The 27,383-nt window shown below is 53.2% G+C and overlaps 1 protein-coding gene across 1 annotated transcript; it reads right to left on the reverse strand.

The window, feature by feature from the left end:
• Positions 1-22,915: 22,915 nt before the first annotated feature.
• On the reverse strand, positions 22,916-25,987 carry LOC311615870 (protein Daple-like; the record flags this gene model as incomplete). Its single annotated transcript, XM_084906997.1, has 4 exons — positions 25,391-25,987; positions 24,029-24,174; positions 23,721-23,858; positions 22,916-23,056 (listed from the first exon to the last, which is right to left on the reverse strand). Exons 1-4 carry the CDS (start codon positions 25,467-25,469, stop codon positions 22,916-22,918), a joined length of 504 nt encoding a protein of 167 aa, XP_084763123.1. The 5' UTR covers positions 25,470-25,987.
• Positions 25,988-27,383: the final 1,396 nt, after the last annotated feature.

Here is a 27,383-nt window from a genome sequence, read left to right on the forward strand (position 1 = left end):
TAGAGCGTCAGCCTGGGACCTGAAAAATCCTGGGATCGATTCAGGTCAAGGGCATGGAGCTTGGTTTTGGGCACATTCCCAGTCGGGGGTGTGCAAGAGGCAACTGATTAATGATTCTCATTGATGTTTCTAACTATCCCTCTCTCTTCCTCTCTGTAGAAAAATCAATAAAATATAATTTTAAAAAATGAAGAAAGAACTAGGACTGTAAAATCCAGTATGGATTGGGGCTGAGTGACACACCCAGGCTGCTGGAGACCCAGCTGCTCTTCTTTTTCTTTTCTTTCTTTCTTTTTTTTTTTTTTTTTAATGTATTTTATTGATTTTTAACAGAGAGGAATAGAAAGGGACAGAGAGTTAGAAACATCGATGAGAGAGAATCATCAATCAGCTGCCTCCAGCACACCCCCCACTGGGGATGTGCCCAAAGCCAAGGCACATACCCTTGACCGGACTTGAACCCAGGACCTTCCAGTCTGCAGGTCGACGCTCTATCCACTGAGCTAAACCTGTTTTGGCCCAACTGCTCCTTTTAAAAAGCCAGCATCACAACTGAATTTACAAGCTCCCACTTGTGCCGAGTCCAGTGCCTCACCAAGCTTTGGGGACCCAGACAAATACGGGGAGAAACTGGACTGTCTGGCATCAGGGCAGGAATGCGGAGGCGGCTTTCTTCCAGATGGAGATGCTAGTAGTGGTCATTATTCCTGTGCTGGAACCTCCCTGGTGCAGGGCTGACTGGCAGCCATTTCTGTTTGCTCTGCCCTGAATATTCCCTTAGACCTCTCCTCACCCAATTTACAACCTCAACCAAGCTGTGAGCAACGGCTATTATATATAAATGGCCTGTCCTTGTTCAGCCTAAAACTTGTCTACCAAGCTGCAGCTGGAACAGGAAACTGCAAAGCTATCAATAAAAATCCCAAGGCTGGCACCAGCACCAGCCTGCCTTGCTTCACAGCTGGACCCCATCTTGGCACCTCCAAAGCCCAAACAAAGAGGAGGAATCTGCAGATATCTCTGTAGTTTCTGCTGGGTGGCCTGAGGCAGTGGCTGACTTGGCACCTCCTTGGAGATCCAAGAGTCAGTGTACCCAGTGGTCAGTGTGAGAGCAGACCAGATTACAACCCTTCACATGCATAAGTGACATCCTCAAGGGGCAGACTCAGTGAGCACCAACACCCTACCGAAGTAAGTCCTGACCCATAAGGATGTCTCCTGCACAGCAGCTCTTCCACTATTAGACCCAGCTAGTCCGCACAGCCAATTGGCCTGGAAGGTAGTTCCTCCCATTGATACCAACAGCAATCAAGGCTTAACTACAACAATACTGTGCACACAGCCCACAAAGGAGTACACCAAGAGTGTCCCATCTCAGGTGATTGGGGAGGCCTATAGGAAACCTACCAACCAAGGGCACTCTATCAATTCAAAGAGATTTAGCAGCTACCCAATACGAAGAAACAAACACAGGATAGCAACCAAAATGCAGAGACAAAGAAACATGTCACAAAGGAAAGAAATTGAAGGAAGCCAAATAGTGGATATAGAGGTCAAAACCACAGTTATAAGGTTATTCAAAAATCTAGAAACCTCTGAGGAACTTATTGAGACCTTCAAAGAACTTAGTGAGAATGCAAAAAAAAAAAAAAAAAAAAAAAAAAAAAAAAAAAAATGGGAAAAGGACCAGTCGGAAATTATGTATACATGGACTAAAATAAAGAATATATGGAGATTCGACAGTAGACTAGAGGATCCCAAGAATCAAATCAAAGATCTGAAATAAGAGAAAGCAACAAACACCAACCAGAAAAACAAAAGAAAAAAGAATCCAAAAATATAAAGATAGTGTAAGGAGTGTCTGGGACAACCTCAAGCATACCACTATCTGAATTATGAGGGTGCCAGAAGAAGAAAGAGAGCAACATATTGAAAACATATTGGCAGAAATAATGACAGAACACTTCCCCTACTTAGTGAAAGAAACTGACTTACAAGTCCAGGAAGCATAGAGAGTCCCAAGCAAGAGAAACCCAAAGAGGGCCACACGAAGACACATCATAATTAAAATGCCAAGGGCAAAAGACAAAGAGAGAATCTTTTTTAATTTAATAAATATTTATTGTTCAGATTATTACAATTGTTCCCTCTCCCCCACCCCCAAAACTCCACTCCACGTAGTTCACACCCCATCCTCTGCCCTTACCTCCCCACTACTGTCCTCATACATAGGTGTACACTTTTTGTCCAGTTTCTTCCCAGACTTTCGAAGAATTGTCAGCCCACTCCCTTTCTATGCCCCTGATTCTGTTATATTCACCAGTTTATTCTGTTCATCAGATTTTTTTATTCACTTGGTTTTTAGATTCACTTGTTGATAGAAATGTATTTGTTGTTCATAATTTTTATCTTTACCTTTTTCATCTTCCTTTTATTAAAGAATACCTTTCAGCATTTCACATAATATAGGTTTGGTGGTGATGAACTCCTTTAGTTTTTTCTTATCTGTGAAGCCTCTTGATCTGACCTTCAATTCTAAATGATAGCTTTTCTGGGTAAGGTAATCTTGGTTGTAGGTTCTTGCTATTCATGACTTTGAATATTTCTTGCCACTCCCATCTGGCCTGCATAGTTTCTGTTGAGAAATCAGCTGACAATTATATGGGTGCTCCCTTGTAGGTAATTAACTGTTTTTCTCTTGCTGCTTTTAATATTCTTTGTGTTTTGCTCTTGGCATTTTGATTATGATGTGTCCTGGTGTGGTCCTCTTTGGATTCCTTGTTTGGGCTTCTGTGCACTTCCTGGACTTGCAAGACTATTTCTTTCATCAAGTGGGGGAAGTTTTCAGTCATTTCTTCAAATAGGTTTGCCGTATCTTGCTCTCTCTCTTCTTCTGGAACCGTCATAATACGCATGTTGGTACGCTTGAAGTTGTCCCAGATGCTCCTTACACTATCTTTATATTTTTGCATTCTTTTTTATTGTTGCTTTTCCAGTTGGGTGTTTTTTGCTTCTTTGTATTTCAAATCTTTAACTTGATTCTTGCGATCCTCTAGTCTGCTGTTGTATCTCTGTATAATATTTTTTATTTTAGTCAGTATATGTTCAATTACTAGTTGGTCTTTTTCATAACCTCAAGGGTCTCACTAATATTATCAGCATTTTCTAGGAAATTCTTGAAAAACCTTATGACCATGGTTTTGAACTTTATATCCAGTTATTTACTTTCCTCCATTTCTTTCATTTGTGATGTGTTTCTTTGTCTCCGCATTTTCGCTGCTTTCCTGAGCTGGTAGAGTAGCTTTGTGTGCTAGGTGTCCTATAGGGCAGTGTTTTTCAACCTTTTTTGGGCAAAGGCACACTTGTTTCATGAAAAAAATCACGAGGCACACCACCATTAGAAAATGTTAAAAAATTTAACTCTGTGCCTATATTTACTATATATAAAGTAATTCTCTTGAATAGGAATCAAATAAACACAAAGAAAGTATTTTATAATTACTTTATTATGAAATATTAAGTAAACAAAATAGTGAAAAATTATAAAATTCTTGTCTTGTCTGCACCTACGGCACACCAGGCAACATCTCGCGGCACACTAGTGTGCCGCGGAACAGCGGTTGAAAAACGCTGCTATAGGGCACAGTGGCTCAGCCTCCCCAGTTACCTGAGGTGGACACTCGGGGTGCACCCCTTTGTGGCCTGTGTGCTCAACCTTTTTGTAGTTAAGTCTTGATGTTTGTTGGTATTACTGGGAGGAACTGACCTCCAGGCCAAATGGCTGTGAGGATTAGCTGTGTCTATGCTGGAAGAACTTCTGTGCTGGAGACACTCTCATGAGACAAGACTTGCAAAATTGCAAAAGCCTGTGTGCTCAGCTTGGATGGGGTGGAGTTTCAGGGCGGAGCAGATGGCTTTCCCGTCAGCCCGGCCCTATGAGGCCCCTGGGTCTCAGTGTCCCTCAGTAATCACTGCAAGCACCTCTGAGAGAAAGCCACCCTTGAGTTTTGCCCGCTGCCAGCCAGTCCAGTTTCTCCCCGAATGAGACAGGGTTCCCAGAAACTCGTTCGGAACTGGAGTTCAGCACAGTTGCGAGCCCTTGTCTCCCTCCCACTTTAGAAAGCCAGCCACGCACTCAGCTGCCTGTGCACATAGTCGCTTGTCCCCTCCGTGTGCGCATCTCCGTACCTCAGCCTTTTGCAGCTCCTCAGAATCAAGGTGCTTTCCTCTTTTCTTTTAGTTGTAGAATTTACACTCAGCTAGCTTTTCTATGGTTCTGGATGGTGTCCATTTTGTCTTTTAGTTGTAGTTTTGATATTGTTGTGTGAGGCATCAGTTTAGGTATTTACCTATGCTGCCATCTTAGTTTTTCCCAAAGAGAGAATCTTAAAAGCAGCAAGAGAAAAAGATAGTTACCTACAAGGGAGTACCCATAGGACTGTCAGCTGATCTCTCAACAGAAACTTTGCAGGCCAGAAGGGACTGGCAGGAAATATTCAGAGTGATGAATAGCAAGAATCTACAACCAAGATTACTCTACCCAGCAAAGCTATCATGCAGAATTGAAGGTCAGATCAAGAGCTTCACAGGGCAGGCGGCCTGTAGGGCCTGCGCTCAGTTTGGGTCCAGCATGGGGAGGGCGGCGCTCTGAGTGCGCCTCCCACAGGAGCTTGGCCACGGGAAAGAACGGGAAGGAGTGCGAGGAGGCACCTGCCAGCAGAGGCTGGTGAGGAAGGAAGGGTCACGCAGGTGGCAGCTGGACAGCCAGCCATGAGAGTGGGTCGGCAGGATCTCAGGTGCCTCCCTCCCTCCTCTGCCTCTTCCCAGTGGAGTAGCCTTGGAAAATCCAAAGGATGGTCTGGAGCTGAGCTCCTGCTGTGCTATAAACCCCAAATCAAAATGGATTAAACTCACATGAGCTTACAACACACCCAGGACTGGGACGGCTGCTGCCTGGTGAACAGGAAGCCTCCTTCCTCATCCTCTGACCGCCTGGCCCCGGGAGGTCTGCATTCCAGGGCCCAGGAGCCTGGGGGCCGACTCGGGGAGCCCAGAGCCCCGACATCGCTGCCAGTGATGCGCGGAGAGGAAAACGAGGACTCAATTCTACTCCAACTCACTTTATTAAAAACTCAATTCTATCCCAACTCACTTTATTACAAGCCATCCTGGATCTGCCCTACAGGCTGCTCAGTAGAATCTCCAAACACTCGGAAGAAAAGCCTGTTGGTGCTCAGCACATGAGCTCCAAAGGAAAACCTCCTTCCAGAACACCTTCACCAGGCCGACCCCATCCCAGGAAGATCACCTCAGGAACAACAGGACCCGAACGTGCAGGCACCCGGTCACAGACATACGGCATGTGCGACTCCCCATGGCAAAGATTGATGCCAATTGATGCAAATACAGGCTGTCCCCCAAAACACTATAAAGAGATGCGGCTGCTGCTGGACAGTGTGTCCCTGTTGCATGCAAATACAGGCTGTCCCCCAAAACAGGTACAGAGGTCAGATGGAAAAGGACACTCACAGGATGTAAATATAGGGTGTCCCCCAAAAAAGGTATACCAAGGTTAGACATATGGTGGAAATTGCACCCCACTGAGTGGAAATATAGTGTCCTCCCAAAATGTACACACTTTAACAACCGCTAAAGCACTTAATTGTCACTCCTTTTCTTGTTTAACCGACTTGAAGAAATGGGTGAAGACAGACTAAGATTTGGATGAAGAACATTTCTCCATGAGGCTTTCTATGGGGACACACACAAGTTAAAGTTTAGGGACCCACGCCCAGCAGGCGAGGAATCCAGGGCAGCTGCTGGAAGAGATGTGCACAAACCCCGAACCAAAGGAGCGATTCTTAATGTTTGGACTCCATGGTCCAGGCGCTGTTGCTAAGGAAGCAATAGAACCGCAAACACCGAGAATCGCTATATTCATGTTTCTGCTCATCCTCTGTCTACAGCGGCCCTAGATGCCTGCACTGTGGCCCGGGCGGGACCAGATCCTTCACCCTGTATGTGTCCCCAAAAGAAAGTCCAGAGGACACATCTTCTTTGTTCAAAGCTTAGTCTAGTGTCACCCATCCCGTCAAATCCGTTAACCTGAAAAGGAGTGAAAATGGAGGTATCAGCTGTTAAACTGTGTGTACATTTGGGGGGACACGCAGGGTGCATATAGTATTTGGGGGACACCCTATAGTACCATACATTTGGGGAACAGCCTGTACTACATACATTTTGGGGGACACCTTAAAGCACAGTGGCTGAGGGGCAGGCGTGTGCTGCCATGGTGGGAGCGTGACCCTGGGGCTGGCACAGCGCTGTCACTAACAGATGGGTGGAAGCAGCATTCTGAAGGCGATCCCGGCCCCTGAGGTGGATGGGAGAGGGGGCCCAGGCGGTCAGAAGGCAGGTCGGGGTTCGTAAGGTTCAGGACCTGTGGGGCCAGGAGACGAGTCACCACGGCCACGCTCCATCCTCAGACACCGTCTGCTGGGCCCACGCTGCTGTGGGGCTGCCGCCTGCTCGCTGCCGCCTGTTGTTCCCAGGACCCATGTCCTCAGGGGCCGTTGACGGGGAGCCATGTCGGGATCCCTGTATGATCTAGTCGCAGGGAGCCCCCCTCTGTGCTCCTGCCCTGGACCTGTCCCCTCGGAGAGGCTGAGGTCCGCTGGGAAGGGGCCACGGGGCCACTTGCCCTGAGTGTCGGGGCTGGGGCTGGTCCTGGCAGCCGGGGCTGTGTGGTGCTGGGCTGGAGCCGCCGCCTCCTGTGGCCATGGCGGGCTGCGGCGGAGGGCAGCAGAGGAGCCAGCCTCTCTTCCTTTGGGGGAGCCAGTGAGAAGGGCCTCCTGTCCAGGGGTCAGCAGTGGGGCCTAGGCCCTGAAGGAGCTGAAGGAGGAGAGGCAGGGGGTGGCTGGCTGGTTCTCTGCCCCCCAAGGCCTCAGAACCTCTGGCTGCAGGGAGACTCCTGTTTGCAGGCCTCTGGCCCGTGGGCCCCAAGCAGCCGGGCCGAGGCCAGGCTGAAGAACCTGTTCAGGGAAGCTCCCGCGGGCCGCTGTGTGGGCAGTTGGGCAGCCGCGTGGCGTCCAGCTCTGCCCAGAAACAGGCTCTGGGAGGCGGGCTGCCTCAGGTGCACTGGTGGGCCTCGGCCTCAGCAGGTCTTAAGCTGGGCTTTACATGCTGCCCCCCTCCAGCAGGTTCCCGGAGGGGCTGGCAGTCCTCCTGCGGGCACAGAGCTGGAGGCGTCCTCCCTGCTCTCCTGGCAGCTGGGCCTGCTGGCCTCCGGTGGTCAGTGGTAGGGAGAGCGTGGTGGTTCTGACCAGGCACCTTGGAAGGTTATCAGGCAACTGGGAGTTTCCTAGAGAGAAGAGAACAGGACAGAGAGGCGAGAGTGAGGACAGGAGGGTTTTCGGAGAGCCCTACCCCCCCAGGGTGGCCCCTGCGCAGGCCACTTGGCCAACCCCAAAGTTCCCGCTCCTGCTGGGCCTGCTCACAGCCCAGCGTGGCCCCAGCACACACAGTGCCTTGGCCAGGATGCCAGGGCTGGGGCTGGGTCAGCAGAGGCATGTGTGCAGTCCAGGCTGCCTCCCCGGGGGGCGGGGGGCTCCCGTCAGTATTAGGTGCCCAGGGCCTGGGGCAGAGAAAGACGGTGAGAAATGGGCTGCCACATCCCATGCCAAGGTGGGCGACCACACCGAGGCCTAGAGCAGAGGCAGCAGGGCACACGGAGCCCGGGACAAAAGCGGGCCTGTGCCTCACGGCCGTGGTCTGAGCAGGAGGCCCTGGCTGCAGACCTGAGCCAAAGCCCCGGGAGGCCGGCCCTCGCTCTAACCCTCGCTCACAGCACGGGCCCTGAGCAGCTGGGAGAACGTGAAGGACCAACTCACAAGGCTCCACCAAATGTCGGCACAAGACCAGCACATGAAGTCCTGGACACAGCTGCTGTGTGACGCTGTGTCCTCAGATCCCTGACCTAAAAGCACCCTGACCCGTATCCGCTCAGGACCACCGAGACCTGTGGGCCGGGCCCTCACGGGCCAGGACTGCACCCTGCGGACTTGACAACCAAGTCGGTGGCCACCCCAACAGCCGTGGGCTTAAGAAGTCCTCATCTCCGCATGGTGCCTTTACTGCACAAGGAGCTCACCTTGTGTTTTGTGCTTTTCTGCAATCTGTGCATTTAGTCATGAACAATACTCTTATCAAAGGCAAACAGAAGCCTAATTTTAAGAAACCATGAGGGAAAAACCCCTAAAAGGCCTCCAGCTACCTCGCACTGGGACAAGATGTGCTCTCCAATCCCAAGTGGCAAATGCACGCTGCTGGAGGTCCAGGTGCAGGAGGACAAGGCTGTTTTGCACAGCGTCCGGCTCCAGGCAGCCCAGAAGCTGTGGGCCCGGAGCCCTCCCACTGTCCGGATTGCAGGCCCTCTCCTCACTCTGCCAGGACCTGCCCCCTGCCCCTCAGCTCTTCAAGGTGTACACCCCACCATGAGGTCGGAAGCACCTCGTATTACCACTTGAAATCAGGCATCCAGTGCGTGAACTCACCATGGAGAGAGCGAGGCGGAGATGGACAGACAGCAGCCTAGCCAGAGACACTTTGCGTTTTCCAGTGCGCCTACGGGAGCCCGGCGGAGGCAGGAGCAGGTCGTGGCAGCCCAGGAAGCAGGGCCAGTGCCGGAGTCCAAGTAGATGACACAGAAGTTAGTGAGGCACACCGGCTCCTTGGGTTTGATGTGGCCTTGTTGTCATGGCAATAGAGGTTTCCATTTGCTAAGGGATCTTTTTTTTTTCATAAGTACTGATTTTCTTTGGGCTTGCTTGTTTGTTGTTTTGTTGTTGTTGATTTTGTCTTTTTTTTAATTTTCAGAAATAAAGGGTATATGGTCAAGACAGGGATAAAGGGGAAGGATAATAAATCTTCGGGGTCGGAAAAAAGGGAGAGGCTAGTTAGGGGGGCGGGGGGGGGGCACTTTAACAGTTGCAGCAGCATAGAAGGTTAGACAAAGTCGAGCTGGCCCTGGGAGGCTGGTCTTTGACTTTGTCCTTCTTTCTGCTCCAAAAGGCACTCTTTTGTTGCCCCGTTGCTTAATTGTTAAGCCAAGGGAGGAAAGATAAAAAACACAGAAAATAGCAAATGAATGAATTGAATAATGACCAATGACGCTAAGTTTGCTAAATGTACTTGGATAATCAGAATCCTGTCCGGCCCAGGAGAGATGCCACATTCCCCACGGCCCACCCCGAACCAGGACTCCGTGAGTCACTTGTGCTCTGACTCCACTGAGCCCCCGGAGTGGCGCCTGGAGCTGGTGCTCTGCGGAGCTCCAGAGGAGAACTCTGTGTTGCTGGAGGAGACGACGCGTTAGACCACTTTGCCATGTCACCGGGTGACGTTATTAAACAAGGTGTTTATCGATTTAGGGCTGGCTTTTCTTACTCCTCCATGTTTTGGTCCAATGTGTTTTTATTGATTGTCAGAGAGGGGGAGGGAGAGGGAGATAGAAACATCAATGATGAGAAAGATGGATCGACTGTTTTCTGCACGCCCCGTACTGGGGATGGAGCCCGCATCCCGGGCATGCGCCCTGACCGGGAATGAGAAGGTGTTCTCCTGGTTCACAGGACGATGCTCAACCAACACAGCCTCACCAGCTGGGCTTACTCATCCATTTTAGAGACAGGTTCCCTGACAACTTGGCTCACACACAACCAACTCCTGCTCCTCCGCAAAGACCTTGGGACACTTAGGGCATGTTTCTGGCCTGCTGCATGCAGTGACGTAGTCCACCCGAACTACTCAGTCATAATACTTCTTTTTAAAAAGTCCTCATGGGAGGGTATAGTTTTCATTGATCTTTAGAGAGAGAGTGGAAGGGAGGACATAGGTGGAGGGAGGGAGAGAGAGAGAGGGAAACATGGATGTGAGAGAGATACATCCACTGGTTGCCTCTCTCACAAACCCCAACCTTGGTTGTGGATCAATCCTGCAACCGAGGTATGTGCGCCTGGACTGGAAAGCAAAGTTGTGCCCCTTGGGTCCTGTGATGCTATCAGCACTGAGCCACACGGGCAGGGCTCACTCAGGATTCTTTTTATTTTTTTACAATTTTATTTTAAAAATATATTTTCCTGCCGAAACCGGTTTGGCTCAGTGGTAGAGCGTCGGTCTGCGGACTGAAAGGTCCCGGGTTCGATTCCGGTCAAGGGCATGTACCTTGGTTGTGGGCACATCCCCAGTGGGGGGTGTGCAGATGGCGGCTGATTTGTGACTCTCTCTCATCGATGTTTCTAACTCTCTATCCCTCTTTTCTTCCTCTCTATAAAAAAATCAATAAAATATATTTTAAAAAGAAAAGGAAAAAGAAAACGTCCACCTCCATTTCATACCCAAACTCCCTCCAAACCAAGGGTCATCGCAGCTCAGATCCCAACACATCCTCTCCTCTGGGTTTGCCCTTCACAACCTTCAAATCAGAGTCTCATCAGAGCAGGCGAGTGGTCTGACTTCCTCAACTCCTCATGTACATGGATGAATGGAAGGGATTCTCCCAGTTCTCCCTGAGGATGCAAGTGAAGGGCGGCACCCCTGTTATTTCTGCCCCCACAGCACCACCTGCTGGCCACAGCTCACACCAAAGGAGAAGGGACCCACTCTTCAGTGCTGGTGCCCCAAGATGGTGTAGCATCTTCAGGGACCAAAGCAGCTTGAAGTGCAGGCCCTGCTCACAGAGGTTAAGAGCTCGGGCCTGTAATGTCAGGCCCGGTTCGGAACCCAGCTCCAACACTTGTACTCTGGGCCAGTGTTTACCCTTGTCAAGCCTCACCTTCCCGGCTCTGAACAGGGGACAGAAAGCGTGCCCAGCTCACCTGCAGTTAGACTCAAGGAGACGGATTAGGCGGGTCACCTACAGAAAGGCTGCTGAGCCCAGAAAGCACCATCGCACGGCTGCTGTTACTAACATCAACCACAGACCTGCTCACTCATGGATCCAATCACAGCTGGATCTGTCAAGTAGTTCTTTCTCAGAAAGTGTTGCTAACTCAATTAGGCTGATTATAGCTCACTAATCAACTTAGCCAATCCCAGGAGTTGACGTGATACATGTCAAAGAGTTTGAAGGGCCAGTATGAAAACCTGAGGCTACAGAACCCTCTAGATAAAACAATGTCAATAAGTCAATAAGCTTCATGATCATTTACCTGCAGGTGAGCGTTTCACCTAATTCGCCTCCTGAGAGGCTGGGAATGCAAGCACCAGTCCCCAGACAGTGGGTCCGGGAGCGAACACTTCATGGCTGCATCTCGACCCACACAGCAGGACCTGAAGTGGTGACGGCCCCCTGGAACGGCTGGTGCGCCAGTCACGCTCACAGGGCGGCTTGTCCCAGGCCCTGGGTCCTGTCGGGTCCTGTAACGCCAGCCCCTGGGAGCGCACGAGTCTCAGGCCTGGCCCCGTCTTCAGAAAGTCCTAGTGTCCTTCAGCAAATTGCACTTTCCCAGGGCGCACGTTTGGCAGGTTTACAGGTGAACTAGAGGCCCGGTGCAGAAAATTCGTGCACAGGGGCCGGGTGTCCCCCAGCCCAGCCTGCACCCTCTCCACTCTGAAGATGTTCGACTGCCTACCGGGATCAGGCCTAAATGGGCAGTCGGACATCCCTTTCACAATCCAGGATTGCTGGCTCCCAACAGCTTGCCTGCCTTCCTTCCTGATTGCCCCCAACTGCTCCTGCCTGCCAGCCTGATCACCCCCTAACCACTCCCCTGTGAGCGGATTAATGCCTAACGCTCACAACTGCTTTCCACTGCAGGCTTAGGTCCCCCCACCCCCAATTGCCCTTTCCTCCAGTCGCCCCCCAAATTCCCTCCTCTGCTGGCCTGGTCACGCCTAACTGCCCTCTCCTACAGTCTTAAATGCCCCCAACTGCCCTCCCTTGCAGACCTGGTCCCTCCCAACTGCCCTCCCCTGCTGGCCATCTTGTTGTGGCCATCTTGTGTCCACACGAGACCAGTCATCTTTGACCACAATGGGGCAGCCATTTTAAAAGTTGGCGTGACGGTCAATTTTCATATTATTCATTTATTAAATGAGAGGATTAGATAGGATGGAGGCCTGGTGAACGGGTGGGGGCCGGCTGGTTTGCCCTGAAAGGTGCCTGGGATCAGGGTGGTGGTTCCCTTGAGGTGTGAGGTGGCCTGGGCCAGGGGCCTTTTTCGGTTTGCATGCAGGCCACGCCCCCTATTAACCCAAGAGGAGGTCCTGGTATCTGCGATTCATTTATCCTCTATAATTGAAACTTTGTAGCCTTGAGCAGAGCCAAGCCTCCTGCTCACTCTGTGGCTGCAACCATTTTTGCTAGGATTTATGCATCTTCAATAATTGAAACTTTGTAGGCATTGGCAGAAGCCAAGGCAGATCATGGCAGGCAGAAAGCTTGATTTCCTCCATTGCTGGAGAAACCCAAGCCTTCTGCTCTCTCTGTGGCCGCAGCCACCTTGGTTGGGTTAATTTGCATACTCGATCCTGATAGGATGGTGGGCATGGCTTGTTGGTGTGGCAGAGATACATCAATTTGCATATCACTCTTTAATTAGATAGAATAACCAATAAAATGATATTTCCAAGTGAATTTGAAAACTAAACCACATTTAAGTCGGTTGTAAGATGAACACCCCCACCACCACCACCACCAGCACCACCACACCTCACTTCTCTGAAACCAGGATGCAGTCAGGGCACTCTCACAGTCACTGTCAGCAAGCTGGCAATGCTGACAAAACCATCACTGCCACCGCCCATTCATTTTATTTTTATGAGCACGAAATGGGGCAGCTCACAGCTGCCAGCCTCTTAGGTCCCAGGAAACGCAAGCAGCACATGCAGCTAGAAAAGCCCTGGCACCTCTGGCTCATGCCCGCCAAAGTCCTAAATGCGCCCCCCCCCCCCCCCCCCCCCGGTGGGAGGACTCAGGGCCGGGTCAGGGGGAGAGGAGAACCCCACCTGCTTTTAGAGGCCCGGGAAGAGCAGAGCCCGAGTCTTGCTGAAGACCCGACAGATGTCCATGACATGTTACATGCGTGGGATCTCCCTACAGAAATGGCTAATCTGAGGCCTGGCACAGACCAGGAGGCCCACAAACATACTTTCCTGAGCTTGTCTCTGCGGTAACTGTCGGGAGATCCGCTCTGGATACTCGAGGACCCACCACAGTGTCCGTGATGGGGAGGCTTCTCATGCTGAAGGTACTAAATGGCTCTGGGACGAAACCACCACAACAGAGACGGGGGTTCACATTCTCTATTTGGGTGTCCACACAGGTAAGGGGCCCGGCGTGGGTGTGTGTGTGCGGAGCACCCCTTTCAGCCTCTAAGCACACATGTGCACACCCAGCTGGCTTCTCGATGCTTCTGCCCTGCCCACGAGGGAGGCCTGCCATCCTCCCCTTCACTGACCTCCTGCAGCCAGGCCAGCGCCTCCTACCTTTTGGCAGGGGCTCACTGCCGGTGTCTCTGTCTTTCAGCCAGCCCGAGCCGGCTGGGGTGGCCTCCGGGGACCCGGGAGCGCTCTCTGCGGGTGACTTGGCTTGTACTCTTGAGCCGTGTCTCTGGCGTTGGAAGAATGTGAGGAAGGCTCTGAGTCGACTCCTGCGCGTTCTCCTATTAGAAGCAGAGGTTCAGGACATGCCAACCCTCACTGCCCCTCCAGCCGGGAAAGTGGCCGTTAACTGGGGCTTCAGCACCAGGTTCCCACGAACGTGTGTCACCAGCACCATGATCATCGCATGTGGCCTCAGGGCATGGGACACATTTGCAGTTCATTCGCACAGACCCAGGGAGGGGAGAAGCGTTCCCGGTGGCAGAAACCACACTAGCCTCTCTCTCGGGAACCAGAACTTCACATGCAGCCTGCACTCTGGGTCCCTGGGAGGCACCGGAACAGGTGCCATGCTCATCTAGCTGTGCTGGCAATTGTGCATCCAAGGGCCATTTCCATAAGAGCAGGACCGCCTCATTTCCGGCTAGAGCTAATGGTACGTGGGACAGGCGGGCAGACTTTGCCCCTTCCCGGCACTGAGGAATTGGGGTGAGGGGGCAAGAGGGCAGGCCCAGTGGGCCATTTGGATGAAAAAGAGTGAACACTGACCGGCGTGCCTCAGGGGTTAGAGCACTGGCCCGAGCACCCAAGGGTCAAGGGTTTGATTCTGGGTCAAGGGCATGTACCTGGGTTACAGATTTATCCCTGAGCCCAGTGGGGGTGTGTGGGCTGGCAACCATTCAATGTGTCTCTCTCATATTGAGGTCTCTCTCTCTCTCTTTCCCACCCCCAGGTGATGTTTAAAAAAACTTAAAATAGCCCTAGCCAGTTGGGCTCAGTGGATAGAGTGATGGTCTCTGGACTGAAGGGTCCTGGGTTCCATTCTGGTCAAGGTTCACATGCCCGGGTTTCGGGCTTAATTCCCCATGTGGGACGTGCAGGAGGCAGCCAATTAATGATTCGCTCTCATCATTGATGTTTCTCTCTCTCCCTTCCTCTCTGAAAACAATAAAAATGTTTTTCCAAATATGTAGACTAGAGGCTCAGTGCACCAATTGGTGCATGGGTGGGGTTTGGCCTGCCCATCCCAATACCGGGCCCCATCTGGCCTGGCCTGCCTGGAGAAGGGACCGCAGGCCGTTGGCTGGCTGTCCCCGTTCCCTGGTCAAACTCCCGGTGAGGGCACAAGTTGCATATTAGCCTGTTATTATAGAGAATAAATAAAATGAAATAAAAATAAATAAATGGAAGCAGTGAACTTAAACGGTAATCATTGTAGCTAACTTCAAATGGCATTCTCATGTCACAAGAAGAACCGCATCTGGTTCAATCCCGGCTCTGCAGCAGAGCAGCACTGTGCTTCCTCAGTGCTCCCTCCCTTTCCCCACTGATGCCTTGATGTGCTATCCACTCCAGGGCCGGGCGGAGGCTGGGAAATGCTGAGCTTCTGGGATGTCCATAGGAGGCCTTGCAGGATTCATGGTGATTTGACCTCAAGGCTGGGCTGGGGCAGGACAACCTGAAAGCCCAGCTCTTGGGGCTCAGGCCCGGGCCCAGGGGAAGGCCTGCTGGATTGAGCCTGGCAGTCTCAGGGACCAAGCTGGCCCCCCGCTGGGCTGCTGCTCTGCAGAAGAGTACGTGATGGTGAGCCACCCTGAGGCCCAGAGACTCCAGAGAAATGTAGGGAAGCCCAAGAGGGAAGCCTGAAGACCATAGGTGCTGGCCCAGGTGTCCGGCCCACGCTTCCTTCCCCAAATAGAAACACGGCGTTCCAGGTCCTGAACCCTGGAGACACAGCCTGACAGTCCTACTTCAGTGGCTCTAAACCACAAAATCCAGACCCCTCCCACAGGCTCAAGGCTAGCTGCATTCGCCATCCCTCCGAGGATGCCCCCGATGGCGGGACAGAAAGAAACTCCATTCTTTCAGAGCTGGGAGGGACGTTCGCACAGGGGACCTGCCACGGAAGGGAAGGTGGAGGCCCACCAAACAGGCCCTTGCTCCACTTGGCTTTCCCCACTCCTGACAGAGCAGCTCTCTGTTCTGAGTTTAAGTTACCGCCGCTGAGAACAACTCACATCTCGGCAGCTGGTTCCTTGGCCTCTTTTGCTTCTGACATTAAGTCGTCGTCCTCCTCCTCCTCTGAATTTCCTGTAGGCACTGGCTTCAGTGAGCCTCTGTAATCAGCGGAGAAAGAGAAAACGATCTAGTTTTACATAAAATGTGTAAACTGACTTATCGGCCCGGGCTGGGACCTGGCCCACAAGGGCCGGCATTTCCCTGGGACTTAGACATCATGGAGCTCATGACCATCATACTCGCCACATGGGAATACGGGGATGGAAGCAAGTGGCGTGGGCCCACCGACCTGGCCCCTGCTCCAGGTGGCTTTCCCCACTCGTGACAGGGCAGCTCTCTGTTCTGAGTTTAAGTTACCGCCGCTGAGAACAACTCACAGCTCGGCAGCAGGTTCCTGGGCATCTTTAGCTTCTGTCATTAAGTCCTTGTCCTCCTCCTCCGCATTTCCTGTAGGCACTGGCTTCAGTGAGCCTCTGTAATCAGCGGAGAAAGAGAAAACGATCTAGTTTTACATAAAATGTGTAAACTGACTTATCGGCCCGGGCTGGGACCTGGCCCACAAGGGCCGGCATTTCCCTGGGACTTAGACATCATGGAGCTCATGACCATCATACTCGCCACATGGGAATACGGGGATGGAAGCAAGTGGCGTGGGCCCACCGACCTGGCCCCTGCTCCAGGTGGCTTTCCCCACTCGTGACAGGGCAGCTCTCTGTTCTGAGTTTAAGTTACCGCCGCTGAGAACAACTCACAGCTCGGCAGCAGGTTCCTGGGCATCTTTAGCTTCTGTCATTAAGTCCTTGTCCTCCTCCTCCGCATTTCCTGTAGGCACTGGCTTCAGTGAGCCTCTGTAAACAGCGGAGAAAGAGAAAACAATTTGATTTATTTTTATTTATTTTTTCAAAATATATTTTATTGATTTTTTACAGAGAAGAAGAGAGGAATAGAGAGTTAGAGACATCGATGAGAGAATCATCGATCAGCCTCGTCTTGCACACCCACTACTGGAGATGTGCCTGCAACCGAGGTACATGCCCTTGACCGGAATCGAACCAGGGACCTTTCAGTCCACAGGCCCATACTCTATCCACTGAGCCAAATCGGTTTTGGCAACATTTTGATGTTAAATAAAATGTGTATATTGACTAATGAGCACAGGCTGGGACCTGACCCAGAATGGCCGGCATTTCCCTGGGACTCAGACATCAGGAAGCTCATGACATGCTCGCCACGTGAAAATACGGAGATAAAAGCAAGTGGCATCGGCTCACAGAACTGGCCCCTGCTCCAGGTGGCTTTCCCTACTCGTGAGACAGCACCTTTCTGTTCTGTGTCTACGTTACCGCCGCTCAGAACAACTCACATCTCGGCAGCAGGTTCCTTGGCCTCTTTTACTTCTGTCATTAAGTCGTCGTCCTCTTCCTCCTCTGCATTTCCTGTAGGCACCATCTTCAATGAGCCTCTGTAAATAGTGGAGAAAGAGAAAACCATCTAGTTTTACATAAAATGTGTAAACTGACTTATCGGCCCGGGCTGGGACCTGGCCCACAAGGGCCGGCATTTCCCTGGGACTCAGACATCACGGAGCTCATGACCGTCATGCTCGCCACGTGGGAATACGGGGATGGAAGCAAGTGGCGTGGGCCCACCAACCAGGCCCCTGCTCCAGGTGGCTTTCCCCACTCGTGACAGAGCACCTTTCTGTTCTGTGTCTACGTTACTGCCGCTCAGAACAACTCACGTGGGGATATGGAGATGGAAGCATGTGGCGTGGGCCTGGGAACCTAACACGCGAGGAGACCTGCTAAAGCCCCAAGGATCAGGCTGGACCTCATCTCAAGAGAGCAAGGCTCGAACCATGTGAAACTCAGGATCACACATCCGTGGGCTTTGAGAGCTCATACCCTGGTTTCCTTGCTGGAATATGAGTCCCCCAGATTGAGGCAGCAGCTCAGGCTCCTTTGGCCAAAAGGCTGCTCAGGTCCCTCCTAATCCGGGGCTTTTCCGAGAGCTCCCCATAAAGTAGGCAGAGTGAAAAGTGATGACTCACAAACCGCTGGGCCTAGGCCCACCGAACCCGCTGGGCTCCCAGTGCCCTTGGCTCAGCATCTGCTCTTCCAGTCTGTGTTCTTCTCCTCCCACAGTCATGCTCCTTGGCCTTATGCTAGAGCGCTTCCTTGTCTGCTTTGACCGACCCCCACCACTAGGCACACAATCTCACGGAGCGCAGGCCCCGCAACCCTCCCTGGGCTGGGAGGACTCCCCTCGGAGCAGCTCAGGAAGCCAGCCAACTCCCTGGCCTCCTGCAGACACTGTCTAATGCAAACCATCACCACATCATCCCCTGGGTACCAAAGCCTGACGCTTCCAGTTGGCACCTGCCCAACCTCCGGTGGTCATTTGTACCCACTGCGTTACAGAGAGTCAACTCAGGCCACAGTCATTTCTGCCCCAAACTACAATGTGGCTTTCCAGGTAAGCCATCCTGAGTGGGTGGCGAGCCGGCTGGAGCTGAGCAGAAGAATCCTGGAGAACGGTGAAGCAGCTCCCTGACCCCGGGGTGCTGGGACAGGACCCTGTGGTCACTGTGACCTTGTCCCTGTCCCTCAGGGCCAGCCATACCCCACCACAAGGAAGGACAGTCCAGCAGCACTAGGACCGAGGGGTGAAGGCCACCCTGGGCCCACCAGATGCCTCTCGGGTTACTTGACTTCCAACCACAAAGTTTCCAGCACCAAGCCGCTCCCTCCTGCCTCATTTCAGGCAGCTCCCTTGGCCTCTAGACCAGCCTCCCATAAACACCCACTCCTAGTGAATCCCACTCCTTAGCGAGGCATGGACGCCTTCCACATCTCAGTGCCCCCTGCTCCGGCTTTCCCTCCTGCCACTGGGTGCGCCTTCCCTGCACCCAGACCTCCCCTGCTCCATCTTCTCGTCCCCCCACATCCCGCCCCACTGGCTGGCCCTGGCTCCATCCGGGTCAGCAGCAGAACCCTGATGCTCACCACCACGCTTCCTTCTACACCTCCATGGAGCTCCTCACCATTTGTCTGCTGTGCACACACTGCTCACATCCCATCACTCCTGCTGGTGCGTGGCCACCGGGTCACAGGTCCTGTGCCCCTCGCAGTGTCTATGCCACAGTCAGGTCCTTGTCATGTCAGCAGAGGGAGGACAATCACGGTGCACCCACAACCCCCCCTCCAGATCATTCGGGGGAAGTCAGACACAGAAAGGGCTCATCCCGCGATCCTGGATCTCTCCCCTAGGTGCCTCTCTTCACCTCTCATATTTTTTAAATGGAGCTTAACTCAAAAGCAGAGGAAGAAGGGGCTGGCAGTGGGCCATGTCTTGGAAGCCAGCAAAATGCAACCACCCCTCCTTGCAGAAATCCAGACCATTCCTGGGAAAGGAGAGGCAAGGGCTCTGGGAAGATGGTCTGTCCCCTTGCCCTGCCCTGGGGACACCAGTGCGCCAGGGGGCTCTCTGTCCTGAATGTGGAGGATGGGCATGGAGCGGGAAGCCCGGAGCTGTGGGGACAGGCGTCGGTCACCCCACCCCCTTACTTATTCTGAGGCCAGGTCCCCGCATGCTCTTCCAGGAGAGTCTTGCTCAGCTGTTTCAGTGTGTTAGTTTGACTCCGGACTTGCCTTCTTTCCTCCTCCAACTCCTTAGTCAAGAGGGTGAGCGACTGAAACAGAGATCAACAATGTGTCCCCCAACACAGCCCCTGTGGCTCCACTGCTGGGAAACTGCTCCCAGAGAAGAAAGGCCACGTGCACAAGAGGGCCTTTTCAGTAGGAGCCACACCCGTCGGCGGGACCAACACAGCCAATGACATGGGGAGGACAAGTGCACCGGCCAATCGGGTGGCCACTGCCCACGTGTGGCCGCTGAGCACTGAAACGCAGCCAGTCTGAGCTAAGAGGTGCCTAAGTGCAAAATGTACAGCAGGTTCTGGGGACTTCACAGACATTTTCAAAAGAAACGTAAACAATCTTATTAATAAGCTGCCCGCACGTGTGGGTCAGTGGGTGGAGTGGCCTCCCAGGCACCAGGAGTTCACTGGTGAGATGCCTATTCAAGCAACACGCCCAGGAGGAGCGGTCAATCCCTAGGAGGAAGCCATCACAGATTCTCTCTCATCACTGATTTTTCCATCCCTCTCGCCCTCTCCCTTCCTCTCTCTGACATCAAAAAAACAAATGACGGGCTGGATAGGAATTTCGGGCTGAGGTGGTTCAACTCCTGATCTCGAATATCACCCAGTGGGAGGGGCAGGAAGGCCCAAGCTTTGGCTTCAATCAAACGAAGTCCAGACCCACTGCTTCAGAGGTCTGAGGACGGGCCCCCCAGCTCACAAAGGCATCGCGAGAATTCAATGCGATGGCACGGGAGCACAGAGCACAGAGCTCAGCCCAGAGGACAGAGAAAACGGCACTTGTCTATTTCCATGCACTGCCTAGACCCTGCAAAAGCAAACGTCAGGCCCTAACCGGTTTAGTGCAGTGGATAGAGCATCAGACCTCGGACTAAAGGGCTCTGGGTTCCTTTCCCGTCAAGGGCATATGCCCAGTTGGTGGGGAGTATCCCCCGCTGGGGTGGTGTAGAGGGCAGCTGAATGATGCTTCTCTGTCATCATTGATGTTTCTATCTCTTTCTTCCTCTCCCTTGTTCTCTCTCAAATCAATAAAAATGTGCTTAAAAAAAGAAAACAACAAAGGTCCGGTGAAAGGTCTTTTCTGACACATCCCCACCAGCCAAGGTGCTTGTGCCCGTTAAACACCTCTGGCTGCCTCCCGGCCTCTGGGTGACATTCACACACTGTTTGGGCACAGACGCCAATGAGGACCCATGCGGACCTGGCTGGCCCCCGGCTGTCAGCGCAGGGCTCAGGCCCGGTGTCCTGAGGCCCACCAGCCCCAGTTCTCACCTCGCACTGGGTACTGAGCTTTGGCAGATTGATTTCCTTAGACCATTGCTCCACCCTCATCTTGTAGTACTCGTTCTGGAAGATCTGAAAATTATCCTGCTCATTCTCTAAGGAGGCCTGCAGATCCTCGATCTTGGTGAGAAGCTCCCCCTGCTCCGCCTGCAGCTGCTCAGTCCAGGAGGTCAGTCTGTGGGTGGAGAGCCACAGGTCCCAGGGCTGAGGAGCACTCCCAGCCTCCATCCCAGGGGTGCGCCTCCATCACACCCACCGCCTCTCTGGGCCTCAGGGTGTCCCCTGTAAATGAGGGCTGAGCACAGTCAGCGCTTCTCCAACTGTGTCCGCTGGGGTTCTATGTGGCCACCCAGTTGCCCCCTGTGGACTGGGGACACAGGACAGGCAAACTCAGACACTTCAACAGAGCAGCCTGTGACAGCCCTTCCCATGGAAGGCTTTGCAGAGCTGCCTCCTTGGAAAACGATTCTTGCACTAAAACACTTTTGGAAAACTTGGAATCGGAACATCTTTGCTCTGAAACTCTGTCTTTGCCAGCTCTTCTCCCCAGGCCAAGTCCCTTTCTGATTTCAACTCCTGACACAAATAAACTGTGAGATTCTGGAGCATTATGTAAAGCCACTGACATCTGCATCATCATCATCGCCATCATTGTCATAATTACCCGACTGGCTTTCCAGGGCAAAGGGTTATACCTGAAATCTCAATGCCCAGAGGCTCACAGACTCAATGTGAACACAGAGGGCCTCTGTTTGGCCCACACAGCTTTGTTATTTAATTTAAGTTAGTTAGTTATTTAATATTTTAAAATGTCAAGTTTCACATCAACTCTCAGCTATCGCCCTTCTCGGAGGGTGGGAGAAAGCATAAAGCAAAGGCCCCGGCAGGTGTGGCTCCGCAGAGACAGCGTCCGCCTGTGTACTGTGTACGGAACCGCCTCGGGTTGGATTCCCAGTCAGGGCCATGCACCTGGCTGTGGGATTGCTCTGTGGCATAGAGGGGTGTGTGCTGTAGGCAGCCAGGAGAAGTGTCTCTTGCATTGCTGTTTCTCTCTCGCCCGCTCCCGCCCTTCCTTTCAGTCTCTCTGAAGGGCAGTGCAAAAATTATCCTGAGATGAGGATTAACTTTTTGTTAAAAAGCAGAAACAAAAGGATGACCCGGCAGCGCGGGCCTGCCTCTAGCTGACAGCCTTCAGAGGTTGTGCATTCTCCAGGAGGCCTGGCCTCCGGCTGACACTCCTCCCCCACCTGCTGGCCCCCCCCCCCCCTACAGGCACCTGAGTTTGTTAGTTTGTAGCCCCAATATCTACTCAAACAAGGCTGCGCAAAGGAAGGCTTCCTGTGGTCATGCCTCTGGGATGAGATAAGACCTGGATTTGAATCCTGACTGGCCACTACCCCCAGGATTGACTCAAACATCTTAGTTACTCTCTCAGAGCCCCTTTCCTCATCTTTGGGGGGGGGGGGGAAAGGATAATAGCGCAGTCAATTCTCACGATTCACAGGATACTGTCCTATGAAGCCACTGAGAGAACTGAGTCAGTGTAACTGCAACTGTCCCAACCGTTCCTGGAGTCTCTGGCCACATTTTTGTCAACCAATCAAGACCTAAAGACGCTTTGGTTACTAAGCTCACAGCCATCAGCACCATACCTCGGGCCTGAGGGAACCTCAGGTGCCACTCGGATATTGTCCCCTAGGCCCAGCGCAGCTTGCACTTGGGGACACTAGACAGCCCTCAGCACTCCATTCGGGGCCATTTCTCACAGCGACATCGCCACCGAAAAGCAAGAAAATAGAACCCACGGTCCTCAATGGAGCACGGAAGGGACGCTCGTTTGCAGTGTGAGAGCTGAAACAGGCAGGAGTCAGAGGCCTGTTCAACCGCAGCTGCAAATGTGCACATCAGGCGACCCCCGTGTCTCCCCCACTGGACAGGCCCCTGAGAGGCCACGGGGACCGATGTGGGGGCGACAACGCATGTCAGCCAGCAGGTGAATTCACCCTCAGGGAACGCGAGAATGAAGCGGAGGGAGCACACGTCCTTCCCGGGATCGCAGGTGTGAGAGGATGAAATTGCCCCTGCCCGACACAGTCATCACTATCGTCATGTGGGATGGGTGGCCCTCCAACCCTGGACCACACTCCATCCCAGCTGTCACTAGTCCTTCCATCCCAGCCACCAGTTGGAGGCCCTTCCCCGAGACCATCAGCTGTGACCCTAAAGGGAAAGGGGGGAGTGCAGGGGTAAGAGTGCACCCTAACCAGGGACCTCACTGGAGCTGAGCTCAGGGGGCGCTCAGAGAGCTGGTGGGAAGGAAACCCAGCAGATGCCGCTGCAGGGCGGAGGCGGTTACCTGGCCACCTCCTGCTGCAGCCTCTCATTTTCCTGGGTGACCAGGGCATTGGTCTCCTGCTCCCGCAGCAGGGCCTCCTGGACTTCAGTCAGCTGCTTCTGCTCTCCCAGCTCCTCAAGCTGCTTCTCCTCGGCCCCCTGCTGGTTCAGGGGGAAAAGGTGAGGATGCCTGCCTGGGTGCAGGCCCTGGGAAGCCACTCACTCCCCATCCCTGCACCCCAACACCCAGTGAGGGGCCAAGAGCAGGGCAAGTGCAGACCCCAAAGGACCAGGGACCCTCGGGGCAGGCAACACCCAGCCGTGCTGAGTGCAGTTCTCCCAGAGCTTAAGGAACTGTGCTGGGACGGCCCAGGACATGAAGGGACCATCACATGGGGCTACATGAGTCCCGTGTGCTCTCCACATATGGGAACTTTAGGGCAAATGGATCAGCTCCTTGGTTGCCTTCTTTGACCACATTTAAAACCCTATTTTTTTAAAGCACATGTAACCTCAGTAAGGATGCAGAATACCTGGACAACACTAACATCTAATTTTCCCTGATATCGACAGAACAAATATCCACCCTGCACAGCCAGCAGCACCTCCTTCTCGGCCCCCCAGTCCTGTCCATCAACAACAAGATGGCCAGTGTCCCGGGGAGGCAATACCTGCCCCGGGGCCCTGCCGTGGCTGAGAATCGCTGTTCTGAGCTGCAGCTGAGCTAGGGAACTCGTCACTGGGAATCACTGATCAATGACCAGGACACGACTGTGATCCTGGACCTTCCCTCTGGCAGGAGTCCTGTGCTCTGTGGGCCTACCTGCGGGGACCTGGGCAATGTCTGGTTTTCGATGATGTTGAACATGTGCTCCTGTTCTCCCTCCAGCTCTTCTTGGACGCTCCTCAAGTGCTCACTGGTGTTCTTCTCAATCCGTAGTTGGATCCCCAACTTTGCCACCTGCAGAGCCATAGACCCAGCCCGTGCCAGTCAGGTCACAAAGTGAACTTGGCTTTAAAGCAAACCACAAATCTGTTACTCCATGTCACACCCGGCCTCCAGCTGGCCCATATGTTCCTGACACACACACACACACACACACACACACACACACACACACACTCTGTTACCTGCTCCCGGAGCTGCCGGTTCTCTTTCATCAGCTCCTCACACTTGCTGTTGCTCTCCTGCAGGGCCTGGGTATCGCCCTGCAGCTCCAGGACTGTGTCCTGAGGGGCCTGGGAATTTTGCCCCAGTGCCAGGGTTGCGCTGGAGACTGAAGAGCAAAGTGGAGTGAGAGCCCCGATCCCAGGGCCTCCACTCCCCTCTTGGCTCCGCCTCGAGACGGTCATCCCTCTGAGAGGGCCATCCCCCTGAAGCCAAGGTCTAAAGACCAGAGACGGCCAGCTGGATGCCCTCTGTTGTTCACAGGGTGCTGTCGCTGTGGGTTGTGGCCCCTCTGCTGGCTCCTCTTGGGTCCATTGGGGAGCCACCCAGAGTTTAAGAAGAAAGCAGGTGACCGTGGACAGGCCAATACAAAAGTTCAAGATGCTGGAAATGCTGGAACCACTTTTTGCCAAGTTCCAACCTGACCGTCAAGTCAAGGATTTCAGACACTCACAGAGAAGGCAAACACATGGCATGGTCTCTGCCAACCCTCAGAGTGGGGTGTTAAGTAGCTCAGCTGGCAATGTGGGGGGCACAAAAATTGACCAGTATGTCTGTGGGGGGTAGAGCCTCTGGGGCGCGTGTGCCCAGAACTTACCACCCCTGGGTAAGGCCCTTGGGGAGGAGGGGTCCCTGAGCAGCCAGCCCCTGCCCAGGGAGACAGAGCAGACTGCACCCATCTGTCCGATGAGGACAGGAACGGAGGAAATCAGCCCAGGCTCCTGTGACAGTGCAGTTTAGTGACCGCTGGGGAAGGTGCCTGCCATCCAGAACGCTCAGTCGCCCATGGACAGATGTAAGACAGATGCTGGGGGTCAGCGTGCTGTCCTTTGAAGGCTCCTGGGACTGTCTGCATGGGAGCTGATAAAACTGGCAGTACTTACCGTATTTTCTGGCGAATAAGACGACTTTTGAAACGAAAAAAGTCAACCGAAAATCGGGGGCAAAAGACCAAAATCGCACAAAAATTACCTGCAGATCTTGACGGCAAAGTAAGTCTTTTCTTTGAAGTGGGGGGGGGGGGGGGTAGTCTTATACAGCGAATATAGGCCTAAACCTATGTTTTAACTGTAAAGTTAGGGGTCGTCTTATACGCCGGAAAATATGGCTTTGTAGTTCATATCCTGACTTCAATGCTACCAGACCCTTCATGTTCTTCTTGGGGAGAAGGCAGTTGACAGTTCCAAACAGCCCTTGAATCAAACCCCATGGACTTGGGCTGAGGATGGGCTGACCAAGGAGATTCAGAGCCAAGGGCTCAGCTCCCTGGCTGAGGGAGAAGCTGCGGCCAGGCCGGCTCTCCAGCACCAGGGGCTGCTGCCTACCTTCTGACTCCTGGCCCAGCTCCGCGCTCCGGTGGTCAGACTCGTTGATCCTTAGGCCCTGCTCCGCCTCCAGGGCCATGTTGTCCCCCAGCAGCTCCTCAAGGAACTGCTGGGGGCTCTGTCCAGGCTCCTAGTGCAAGAAGAGGGGTGGGTGAGGTTGCGCACCAGGGCACCCTCTGGGCAGGCCCTGCCCCGTGCAGCTGCCCTCCTTCCCCCCGGATGCAGGGCCTCCATGCACCTGCTCACTTCCTAACGCACAGCTTCACAGAAGTGACTCCAACGCAGGGCCCAGCTGGGACACCTACAGCCACTAAGACATGCTGCCCCAGTGGTAGGCGATGAAGACACCTGAGGTCAGTGATGTCTGAACAAAGTGACGCACAGCACGCAGCTGTAAAGCAAGGATAGGAGGACGGGCAGCTCTGAGGCGCTTAGCTGGTTTAACATGTCTTGGAAAGGCCATGGGGACCGAAAATCACAGCTTAACGCACATCCTAGATGCCAGCAGAGACCCTTTTTGCCACATCAGCCACCTACATCCATCCTTTCAGAAAAGCAACACAGCAGCCAGGCCTTATCTGTGGGTTGTTTTGTGTGTGTGTGTGTGTGTGTATGTGTGTGTGTATGTGTGTGTGTTTGTGTGTGTTTTTAATATCTATACTAATAAAAGGGTAATATGCTAAATAGACCAGTAGTCTTCTGGACATCCTTCTAGATAAAGCCAAAGTGGTGGGGACTAAAGCACAGGTGTTAGGGGTATTAGGCTGGCAGGGGAAAGAAGGTAGGAGTGATCAAACCAGCAGCAGGGGAGAGGAGTAAGGGAGGGATCAGGCTGGCAGAGGAGCAGTTAAAGGGTGGTCAGGCAGGCAGGGGAGCAGTTAGGAGCCAGCAGTCCTGGATTGAGAGAGGTATGGCTGGCTGCCATATTAGGCCTGATCCCTGAAAATCAGGGAGCCCCAGATTGGAGGTGCAGTCCCAGATTGGAGAGGTGCAGGAGGCCAGGCTGAGGGCCCCTCACCCCGACGCATGAATTTCATGCACCGAAACTCCAATGTATTTCTTTCAAATATATTTTTATTGATCACAGAGAGCAAAGGAGATGGAGAGATAGACACATCAATGATGAGAGAATCACTGACCACCTGTCTCCCACAGGACACCCCTCTGCATGGAGCTACCACCTGGGCATCACCCCAACAGGCAGGTCCTGTCTGCTTTGAGGGCCTCTGTGGTGCCCACTTAAGCTGCTGAGCTTAGCCGATGACTCTTGGCTGGCAGCAGGCCCCTGTGTCCGCAGGAGCAGAAAATCAGGGAAGCACACCACATAAACCTAACACTGCCCCATCTCTGGTACCCTGATGCGAGAGTGTCTGACGTGTACAGCCTCTCCTGCTTGGATGAGTGACCTGCTGATAGGTATGGGACTTCACTGAGCCCATTTCCTTAACCAGGAAGGGGTGGGGCTAAGAGCTATCCCAGTATGAGGGCTGAGCCTAGGCCTCTCAATTCCACAGTCACTCCACTCATCTGGGCACTGGAAATAAATGGCTATTCGGGCGAGTTGTTGTTAAATACATAGTTCCCTTCTGAACAGGTCACACATGTCCTCTCGGAAAACCAACAGCTCTGGACAGTGTCCCGGAAATGAGGGCTGAGACACAACAGACAGGACTGTGGGCCTCCGGGTGTCAGGCACATCTGGTGTGGGACGCCAAGGCTGGGCCCTCACAGGCCCTCTCACGGGAGGAGTCTGTGGGGCCGATTCCTGTCCCAGGGCCCAGCACACACGGGGGAGCCGATCCGCTCTTTCCCTCATCTCTCCTCCCACCCAGGTCCCTCCCGGAACCACCGGGTGTCCTCGGGGGCTGAGTTTCCCCATTCTGCCTTCTCAGTTTGGGAACACACATACACTGGATGTGTCCGTTGCTCTCGGTGGGCAGCTTTGCAAGCTAGGCCCCACACACGGTTTTAAAAGCTGTGAGGGGGCAGTAGC

This window comes from Pipistrellus hanaki, assembly GCF_964339955.1.
Source record: "Pipistrellus hanaki genome assembly, contig: scaffold_23, whole genome shotgun sequence".
Classification (NCBI taxonomy): domain Eukaryota; kingdom Metazoa; phylum Chordata; class Mammalia; order Chiroptera; family Vespertilionidae; genus Pipistrellus; species Pipistrellus hanaki.